Below are 11,144 nucleotides of genomic sequence, written 5' to 3' on the forward strand. Positions count from 1 at the left end.
ACAAAAAGAACCAGCCAAAACTTATCAGACAAAGAGAATGCCATTACTCTTGGTTGTGTCTGTATCTTTGCAAGTAGTTGTACAACAGCTGTCAATCGTGTATTTCTTGTATGAGTAATGAGCCGCCACAGCAAGTCTGACCTCAGGGAACTAAGTTATTCCTATTGCACAGTATTAAGAACCATCAAACAAGGGACATAGTGGAGTACAAGATTGAAATCTAAAAATAATGCATTCATAGATAAGCACTTAATTAACTCATACTTTACAAAATAGTTGTTTCCCGCCACCAGTAGTCATTTATAATCCATTGCTGCACATCATTCAACTATCAATTTCAATTAATTTTCAATAATAACAGATAGTATGTGTTAACGGCAAGAATTTGTGGGTTTACAATAGAAATACCAGTTTTCATAGCATTAAATTGTCATTTTCCTGCATAACTCTAATTTGCAAATTTACAATCTGAATACATATTTTCACAACTGCAAGTTACCATTTTTCTGCACATTTCGTTTTCATATCGCCCATTTCAACACATTCACCTATTTTTCTTTTAGTTTTCTCTTCCTAAATTCTTTCAACAACATATTACAATCAGTGTTCACCCATTCCCACCCACTTTTTAAAAATCACTAACACCTCATATTTATTAACTTCAAAGAAGAAGAAGATAACAATCTCTCTCTAAAGAAGAAGAAGATAACAATCTTTCTCTAAATTTAAAAGCTACATCAAATTTTTTCTCACTCACTACCTATTTACCCATGCATTTAAATACTCATTTCTATATTATTCAACTATCACAACCCAATTATGCTCAACAGAACCAAAATTTTGGGGAAAACGGCTTAACGCACACACCAAGCTCTTCTTTTTCCCTCTTTCTTTTTCATTCTCAGCAAATACAGTTCGCAGGGTATTTCAGTAAAATGGCTTCAGCAATTAATTTCAGTTGGCCTCCTGGGTCCTTTAGTAAAATTTCAAAATACTTAACTTAAATTTCAGATTTTTTTGAGAGCTGTTTGAAATTAATTCCTATCTGTGGTCCTTAATCGAATTTTTTTCTAAAATTAAAATATTCAACTTAATGTTCTGGAACGTGGAAATTAATGAGTATTTTTTTTAAATTTTAATACTGTTTCCGCTATATTTTATTAATAGATAGATTCTTACTAGCATAAATTTATTATATATGAGTTTCCATTTCGAGTTTCGACTTTACATTCCTATTGGATGGATGGGCTTGACGCAGCCCGTTTCCCTCCTCGGAGTCAACAACCACGCTGAGACCCCTTTATTTTAGCGCCAAATTCTTCCTATTTTCCGTTTAACCGAGTGGAGACAGAATCTTTAATACATTGGGTGACCATCCAATCAGAAGCCCACACGTTTCCTATATTAATGGCCACTCGACACGTGGCTTCCCCATACTGAAGATTTTTACTTTCAGTGGTTCCTGGGGCACTTCATAACTGTTCGCTTCAGCTTAAACCATTTAACGCGTCCCTTTGCCTGTGGAAAATTCCTTTTAATAGGATCCGAATCCAACGGTCAACAAGGAAATGCCTCTGACGCTTCTATGAATTTCCACCTTCGGATGGATAGTTTGATCACAGACCGTCCGATTAAGGACAGCAAGGGATCTAACCGTTCACTATTTACGAACTTGAATTTCAAAAAGCTGAGAAGAGAGAGGGAGGAAGGGTGCAGACGCAAAATGGTCCCTCTCTTCTCTACCTGAGGAGTGTCTCTCAACTATTCTCATCTTCGTTGTTGCTGCTTCCCCAATCCCAACCATTTTCGTTTCCTCACTATACAAATTCTACAAAAAATATATCTTTCTTTTATATTGCTCCAAGGTGTTTGGATCGAAGCCCCTTCAATTGTGGGCAATATTCGCCGAGCTCGGCCTTCCATCCTGAACTTCATAATCGTGAAGTTTTGTGTGCTTTTTTTTGTTTTTAAAATTGCGGGGGACTTGATAGTAGACTCTGGATCGGAAACCCAGTATATTTGTGTTGATTTTTTAACTTGTGGGATATTGAGGGAATCATCTGTGGGTTAATGAGGAAGATGAATTTGGATTTCGCGGTAAATTTTTGATTTTTTTTCATCTCATGGGAGAAGGTGACGGGAGTGATTGCCCTCCGAAGAATGTGTTACTGGATTCTGCTGCAGCAGCCTTGCCGTTGGATGGTCCAGGAAAGAAGCTAGCAAGGCAGCTCGATTTTACGGGTTTTGGTGGGGTATCGGGTACTGTGGCGTCAAGCGAACACCTTCAATTGCAACTGCCTCAGTCACGTTCACAGTCACTGCCTCAGGGACTGACCCAACAAACCATGGTTGTGATGCCAGTGCCGCCGCAGGGACCTCATTCTTCAGTGAGGGTTGGGTAAGTTGGTGAAATTCTGACTGAAACTCGACTGACATTTTTATTTTCTGATGGATGTTGTTTGTGCAACCTCATTGTGTTTCTGGGGAGGAATTTTTGTTCAGGAAACAGGAAAAAAAAAGAGCTGCCTCTGACATTTCTTGAGAGAGCAGTTCATGTTATTTATTATGGTTCCGTGTAAAGTTTCTTTCCCATCTTGATCTATTTACAGTTTATTAAGTTACTTTATGGCTTATTTTGGAAATCACTGTTTTCTATGGAAGATACGTATTTCTGCGTGAGGCTCTTATGCATGTGTAATTTTTGAATTTCATTTACCTATGTTCCCTTTCATGCTGTCATTTTCTTACCATTTCCTTTTTGTTTCAGTGCTCATCACCATTTTTGCTTATTACTTATACTTGTTTGTTCTTTTAACTCCTGATGGGAAAAAGATGGGGGATTAAACTGCTTGGGAGGCTTAACCTAGGAGGGCACCAACATACTATAGGCTACCTTTCAAACACAATGTATTAAGTTGTCATAGAAATATTGAGCCCTTAAGTTTAAGCACTGCTAAGAACCGCTGCTGTAAACGAGGCAGTCATTTCTTAATAGCGTTCTATGGAATGCTTAGTAATGGACTGATAGAATTGTTCATTCTTCCTTCATTGAAAATGATTGTGATTTTAAAGTAGCATAAGCTCTAATGATGAATATTGACGTTGAGTATTTTCATCTATTGTATGTTTTAATGAGCTGGAACCAGTGCATCTTCAAACTGGATCCTTTGCAATTGTAGGAGAGATAGTGACAGCCAAATTTTTGTCTTTACACCTATATCCTCTTTGCTCTCTATCCCTTTCTAACTGTACTCTGTGCATGATATTTGTAAACTTAGACTGCAGAAGATCTAGACCATTTCATCTTAAGTGCAATAATGGATATTAACAATTAAGATATCTAGTATGAAGCAATCAAATATCTTCCTGTTGAAGCTCAAGCTGCAATTTTGGTTGTCAATTTTTCGTTTGGCCTGAATTTTGGTTGTCAGTTAATTCACAATTTCTTTATTCAGGAAACCAGAATCTCCAAAATCAAGATCAAGACCTAACCTTGAAATGAAAGACTCTACTCCAAAGAAGCAAAAGCAGTGCAATTGTAAACACTCAAGATGCTTAAAGTTGTAAGTAAAACTAATCTCTGTCCCTCCTTTGGTGTGCATGAGCCTGCGAATATATAATTTCCTGTTTGTGCACATGTGCATCTTCACATTTTTTTGATAATATAATATGAAATGGTCTTGCACTACTCAACCACAATCTTTTAAGGGTATTCGGTATTATTTTGCTTCGTACCACATTAAGAGTGTGCTCCTATTGCCAGCGGTTCATGTTTTTACTTTCATATGAACTAAAGGAATGATTTAGATGATTTCCCATTTATTATGATTTTTTTTTTTGGCCTGTGAACTTTCCCGTTATTTAAATTGTGCTGGACGCTGGGAATAACTCGTACTTGTTAGCTTCTAACAGTTTCAACCTTCAAATTCGAGTTCATTGACAAACCTTAATATCACGGCTTTGCTTAGTTTGAAATATTCCTTTTTGTTTTCAAAATTTTAGTTAAGTTGCCATAAACATTTGTATGGATGGATTCATTACACTTGTCTCCTTCCCATAGTTATCTTCTCCAGTTTTGTTATTCGTGTTAGTTCTTTCTTTCTTGACTTTTCCTTAATTTATCAACCATATAAATTATGAGTTTTTTTCAATTAATCCCAGCGTGGAATTCCTCATTATTGCCACTAGCTGACATCCCTTTAATTCATCTAGTGGTTGTCTATTCCTCAATCTCTGCTATCTATTGAAATATAAATCTTTCCCTTTTCAGCTCTTCTGGTCATGGGATTCTAGTAGCGGCTTGCTGCCACAGTCCTTCTATATTGGAACCTCTTTTCATTTCAATAAATAGAACCATTCAATGTAATTTTTTCCTCCTATTTCCCACAAGTTTAAGAAGCCACCAATACTCGGATTATTGGCAGGCAAAGCTGACCCTTTCAACAACCATGGGATAGGGTATTTGAAACTATTTGGGTGAGCTTGAGTTGGCCAGCTGTAGGATTTAGTGGCTGTGCCCAGGGGTTTGTTTATTTATTTATTTTTTTGGGGCCAATTGTTTGATTCAGCATGATTGAGCACTCCTGAAACCGTAATGTAAACAAGATACTTGGGATGGAGTAAAATTTTTGAGGAGGAAAATTGGAATTTCTTTCAATCATACCTTAGGACTTCTTGCATATATTTATATGCAAAAACATATTTTTCTTGTACCACAGCATATTCCTCTCTTATAATTAAATATTTCTTTCTAACGTGGCAGATGTTTGTAAGCCTCATTCCAATTCTTATTCTCCAGTAAATTTTTTTTATGATACCCTACAATTACACCTAATATCATTGTGCTGGGATGTTAATCTGTTGCTAATATTAATCTCGACTGATCTGTTCATCCACACCCTTGTTCCGGGTTGCTAATTCTTAGCCTATGGTTTTTCTATGATTGAACCGAATTAAAATCCTATCGGCAGTTGATATTATTGTTTGAATGAAAATTTAGAGATGTTAGAAGGAGAAAAGCAAGGGGAATTTGAGATGGGCAATGGCATGTCTAATTGTGTTTCATTTCCCACGGAGCCAAGCCATAGCGACTGTTGGTTCTACAGGAAAGGGGCTTTTCGGAGAGAATTCCCCCCCCCCCCATTAATGTGATCTTCTGGCGTTAAGTACCATTGCAATTTCAAAGTCTTTGGTTTCCATAGTGGTTTTTATATCCAATAGACTCAATTTCATCCGAATAATACCGTTCCAACCTTATATTTTTATTCAAAAGGGAGCAAGGGAATATTATTTCCAACATTCATATTCATATGCTTAATATATTTTCATCCGGCCAGGTCATTGTCTGCAAAAGAGTAGCTGCTTTAAGATGATTAAAAATATATGAAGCTGATATTCAAATTGTTTTGAGCAGATACTGCGAATGTTTTGCATCAGGAATATACTGTGAGGGGTGCAACTGTGTAAATTGTTTTAACAATGTTGAGAATGATGCGGTGAGACGGGAGGCTGTTGAAGCTACTTTAGAGCGCAATCCTAATGCATTTAGGCCAAAAATTGCAAGCAGCCCTCATGGAACACGTAATAGCAGGGTAAGTGGGTCATTTAATGGTAGCTACTAGTTCTACTCAGCTGGTTTCATGAAAAAATGGGCCACTTATCTACGGCTTTTTTTTTTTTTGGGGGGGGGGTTCATTGAGGATCTTCTTGCAAAAAGCCGCTATTCTGATAATTACGTTATTCTTCTCTCATGAATTTGAGTCTTTTACTGATGACTGAAAGAACAGCTTCTTGGTTTTACAATTGGTTTCTTGAATTATTTTTTTCATATTAATTTTTATTGATTTTATTGATTTCCTCCATTCCCTTTCAATAAGTTAATTTAATTTTCACTAAGTCATGCTTTTGATCAATTTTTTTAGATGACCCAAAATTATTTCCTTCATATAGACACTAAATGTATTTAAATTTTCTTTTTTACTTTTCCTGCACACTCCAAATCAACATGAGAATACAAGGCTTTATAAATTGCTCAAAGTTAATTAAATGAAACTCGGATTTCTGTTAAAGAAAGAGAGAAAAGAAGTAACGCAAACAAAGAAAAGGTTTTTTTTTTTTTAATAAAAAAATTCTTATGTCTTTGTCAAGGCTGTTAAGATTGATCAGGTAACTGCAGTGATTGATTCATATGATTGGATCAAGGATTGGTTGATCATATCCCTAAATAAACACAACAATTTTAAATATAAATTCACATATATTGATATATATATACTATAATTATGCATAATACTAACAGCATTGAGCATTACTTGAGTGGCATGAAATTTAAATAAGACAGATCCATATTGCTGTATTAAGTAGAAAACAATTTTTGAAATAATGCAAGGATTGAAGGAAAAATAGTGCTTAACCTTGCATCTTTTGTCTCTACAAGCAGCCTTTACCATCCAAATGGCACTAGGGGTTTTCTTTAAGGAAAAAAAGAAGGGGAAAAAAAAAATAGTGCTGTGATGTCCCATTGTCCGCCTTCACCAAATGGAGTTGAAGGTTGAATGTATTATTTTCGAGGAAAGGCAGGGGTAGGGGGAGGAATCTGTCACTAGGGGTTAGGGCTAGTTTAACGATTTTCTTTCCACCTCACTTGACCCAAGATGCTAAAAACCTGATAACAAGTACAAAATGCTGCAAATCCAAAATGTTACAGGGTAAGCATGATTGTGAGATTTCAAGATCTTAATATGTGGATTGAGACCCTATTGGAATTCAACATGATTTACAGATTAGATGGGATCCCTGGGATTATTTTGGAACATTTGATCGCAAGATAAAATCTATCTCTTGACAATCTTGGTTTATGCTATAAATTGCTTTTGTACTAGTTGATTTTCAGTAGTATTATGGAATCATGTAATGACAGAATATGTCATTAAAACATATGGCAAATTCTTTTGATACATGCTCTTAATAAATGAAAAATAAATCTTTTTAACTTAACAATTTTTCTTGTTAAAATTTGTTAAACAATTTATCATGGCGCATTCCTTTTTTATTGTATTGATTATCTGTGAACTTCAAAATAAATATAGGAGGAGACTGGAGAAGTTTTACTATTGGGAAAGCACAACAAGGGCTGCCACTGTAAAAAGTCGGGATGCCTCAAGAAGTACTGTGAATGCTTCCAAGCCAACATTCTTTGCTCCGAAAATTGCAAATGCTTGGACTGCAAAAATTTTGAGGGAAGTGAAGAAAGACAAGCTTTATTCCATGGAGATCAAAATAACAATATAGCATATATGCAGCAGGCAGCAAATGCTGCCATAACTGGGGCTATCGGATCCTCTGGTTATTCATCCCCTCCAGTATCCAAGAAAAGAAAAGGTCAGGAGCACTTTTTTGGGCCAACAGTCAAGGACTCATCTGTTGGCAGACTTGGGCAGTTTCAACAGGTAAAGCTGCCTCTTAGCATGAGTTGCTGACGAATGTAATAGCAGTTAACGTACAACTAGCATGCCTATTTTTATTTTCCTAACATATAAAGACTTTACATTTTATGATATTCTTCATAGACGTACTTAAAACAAAGTTATTCCTTTTTTTTTTTTCCCCTCCCAATTGAACTTGGTTATCCTCGAAACATAATACTGATTGCTCTCTAACCTCATGTTATGATATTTTCTTTTTCTTTTTACCAACTCGTGTTATGATAATGTACATGCTACTTGAAATGCTTAACTGTGTAATGTGCAGGATTTTTATCATATCAAGCTGAAGGAAATGACCTAATATTTTCATTTTCTTATTCTTTTCTAGTTAAATTTTCTGATATTGGATGGTGGATGTATTTATACAAGTTGAGTTGAAAAGTCTGGACTTAAGTTCCAATATTATGTTCTCTAAACAACTGCTCACAATCTAAAGGCTTATCCAAAAAAAAAAAAAATTGCTAGATTATAATTGCGTTTTGGTTGCTTGACTTATATTCAACGTCGCTATCATTTATTATTTATGTTTACCAGGCAAACAATGCCGGAGTTCCTGAACCTTCCTCTTCCTTATCCCCTCTCCCTGGTGCTCGGGTTGGGAGTGCTGCAGCAGGTCCTTCAAAATTTGCATACAGGTAAAATTGGTTATGTTCATGGTGATGCGGATAATTTTACTTAATTTAATAACTGACACAATTACTGTTGAAGGTCTCTTTTAGCAGACATAATACAGCCTCAACACTTGAAGGAACTTTGCTCTATTCTGGTGCTAGTGTCAGGACAAGCCGCGAAGACACTCTCAGGTATATTGACATTCCAAAGCATCAAACATGCTAATGGTTTCAGAAGAACCATTATGTCTAAATGCACGTTCCCATGTATTAATCTACTAGTATGGCTGTAGTTGTCTATGATTAACTTCTTGGGTTACTTCGCTAGAAATTTTATCGCTGAAGATGACATAAGTCATCTATGTCACCTTGTGATGGAATAGCATTGACTTCTTTTATCTTATTAATTACTGATGTTTATAGGACCAGATCAGAAAAATTTAGTTGACAAGCAGCGAATTGAAAATCAGACGGAGAGTGCCCTTGCTTCATCAACTCAACAGCAATTACCTAATCGAGTGGAAACTGACGTCGAGAAAACCATGGCTAATGATTGTTTGAGTGCAAACCAGACGGATAAAATCGGCGGCCAAGGTGATTCCAGTTCAGATGGTGCTCATGTCTCAAAGGGGAGGCCAATGTCTCCTGGAACTCTAGCCTTGATGTGCGATGAGCAAGATGCAATGTTCATGACAGCTCCCCCTCCTAGTGGTTTGATTGCCCATGCCGACAACACATCTTCACAGTCTGGTTGTGGACAAGGCATGACAGAGGCCCATGCAGAGCAAGAAAGGGCTGTATTGACAAAGTTCAGAGATTTTCTAAATAGGGTTATCACCATGGGAGAAATAAATGGCAAGTTATTATTCTCCTTATACATAGATTTGATATTTCTTAGGGAAAATCCTCAGAACCCCCTCTCGATTCCGCCCCGCCCAAGTACGGGGCTTTGACAAATAGGCCGTCAGCCTTTGATTTCAGCTATTAACCTTCCTTGAAAACGTCTGAGTAGCCAATTCTAATCTCTCTTAATTGTTTCTTTCCTTAAAATCGTATGCCGAAGTTTTCCGATCACAATTCTATCCATCTTCTACTTTTTCCTTTGACAGAAACAAAAACCTATTAGTTCACCACATAACAGGAACCTGACACAGCTTTGTTGAGAATTTTTGAAATTGCAAGAGTTGATTACCCAAATTAAAAGTCTAAGGGTTTTATTGGTCAAATCCCGATGTTGGGAGTGGTCGTTGCTATAATCATTCTTCTGAGTTAAAAGTAAACTGTGAAAAATGATGAGGGATCATTGTGGGGAAAAAATAATTGCTTCCCTGCAGTTGTTAAGTCCACATCACTCCTAATGGCCAGCTGTTAAATATTTTTGCATTGCCCGGAATTTTTCATCTAGTAACACCCTATGAATTAGCTCTGAAATGTTTGGGTTGCCTTCATCCGAAAAATAGGAAACTTCGTATCCAGGGCTTCTGATTTGTTTCTGGTGAATTAGTATTATTTATTGGTTGTGTCATAGTGTATGTCATAACTACTTCATTCTTTAGACTGGCTAATTTTTTATTCCCAATTTCAGAGACAAAGTGTTCTTCATTAGCTAGAAGTGTATGGGAGACTCAAAAGGAGACAGTCAGCAATAATGTCGGAAATACAAGTACTAAGACAACACATCAGCAGGTTGTCACTAGTAATGGTGTTGCCAAAGCTGCGGTCCCACCCATGGCCGCAAGTATGAACATAATCACTTCAACGGCTTTAATTCCTAATAATGTGATTCCTGAAAATGGGGAAAGTAAGCCAAAGATCGAAAAGGAGGTATGAAATGATTCTAATGTAAACAGTGTGCCGAGAAGTCATTGAAAGAAATAGTCAGATTACTGTGAAGGTATGCTACAACATCTCCGTAGTATTATGCTCACTGCCAATCTCAATTTTCTGGCTTCTGTTGGAAGGGTGGCTTAAATATAATCATACTGGCCTCGCTTCCAATTGAGGTAGGATAAATTTTTACACAAAAATTACCTTTTTTTCTACTTTTTAACTGCGAAGCTTGTAAATTGCAGAGTTGTAATTTCATTAATTGTCAAGTTTGTCAATTAAACTTGAGTTTCAATGACTTCCATTGCCTGTAATTTAGATTTTCCTTTTCTAATAAAGAAAGCTATTTTATGTCATGACCTGGTGCACGTTATGTAAAATTGCCTCTACTTATAATTTTGCAGTTTAACTGATATGATTTGTTCAGTTCATATACTCTCTCTCTCTCTCAAGATAATCTCCCAAGTGACCTTGGTGCTTGCATTTGATCCGAAATAGAAATACGTGCGCTGCTGCACTTAGATGGGCTCTAATCATTGGTTCTCATGCCAAGAATGAGCGTCGCATGCTCCTTTTTAAGATGAGATGAGGACTATTCAAATTTAAGTTGGACATCTTGGATTCCTAATTTTTAAGTGGTGTTCCCCCGCAAAGTGAGAGTTTAACCAATTCAGATGAAATATGAACTTCCCATCCTCATCTTCGAAGATGAGAATGGAATTGATTTGCTCTTCTTGTTCTGGCCTTGTTAGCGATTGTCTTATTGGTGTTGGCATTGTTATGAACTTTATTGGGATGGGTGAAAAAAAAAAAGACATCGCCTGAGTGTTGTTAATAAGTACTGATATTATTTTTTATATGTGCTGATGCTCTCTTTCGTTAGAAGCTAATCGGTGAAGAAAAGTGAGTTGCTTTTAGCTTGTTTTTCTTACGGTTCTGTTCTTGAAGGCACCTTTCAGGGGAGAGTGGACCTCTGTTTAATTTCAGGAGTCTGAACACTACTTCGATTCCTTTGTGGGATTGTAAGTACGATAATGAATTGATGAACATGCAAATAAAATGAGAAGTGAGAACCAAAAGCAATGTGTAAGAGTAACAGCTGGGTCTTGTGATTTGTGAATAGGGAAATGCTGCATCTGGATATTTTCACGTTTACCTCTTGAGCATAGAAGAATTAAGTAGCGCCTTTGGTTGCTGTGCAAGTGTCTTGCCAATGGAAATT

General features: G+C 36.6%; 1 protein-coding gene across 4 annotated transcripts; it reads left to right on the plus strand.

Moving 5' to 3' along the window:
* The first annotated feature begins 1,722 nt into the window (after nucleotides 1–1,722).
* LOC114761359 (protein tesmin/TSO1-like CXC 5) lies at nucleotides 1,723–11,003 on the plus strand. 4 transcript variants are annotated; one of them, XR_003742129.1, is made up of 9 exons: nucleotides 1,723–2,398; nucleotides 3,456–3,563; nucleotides 5,414–5,591; nucleotides 7,089–7,448; nucleotides 8,019–8,119; nucleotides 8,193–8,287; nucleotides 8,519–8,950; nucleotides 9,681–10,098; nucleotides 10,871–11,003. XR_003742129.1 is itself a non-coding variant. In XM_028950709.1 (8 exons), the coding sequence occupies exons 1-8, from the start codon at nucleotides 2,124–2,126 to the stop codon at nucleotides 9,923–9,925; spliced, it is 1,794 nt and encodes a 597-aa protein (XP_028806542.1). In that variant the 5' UTR covers nucleotides 1,723–2,123; the 3' UTR covers nucleotides 9,926–10,278. The 4 variants fall into 4 exon arrangements, 3 of the variants coding, with proteins under 3 accessions (XP_028806542.1, XP_028806544.1, XP_028806543.1); XM_028950709.1 differs by lacking the exon at nucleotides 10,871–11,003 and having other exon boundaries at nucleotides 9,681–10,278; XM_028950711.1 differs by lacking the exon at nucleotides 10,871–11,003 and having other exon boundaries at nucleotides 2,298–2,398; nucleotides 3,464–3,563; nucleotides 9,681–10,278.
* Nucleotides 11,004–11,144: the final 141 nt, after the last annotated feature.

The sequence above is a fragment of the Neltuma alba genome, unplaced genomic scaffold, assembly GCF_004799145.2.
Source record: "Neltuma alba isolate B1F8T4 unplaced genomic scaffold, ASM479914v2 tig00011119_pilon, whole genome shotgun sequence".
Taxonomy (NCBI): Eukaryota; Viridiplantae; Streptophyta; class Magnoliopsida; order Fabales; family Fabaceae; genus Neltuma; species Neltuma alba.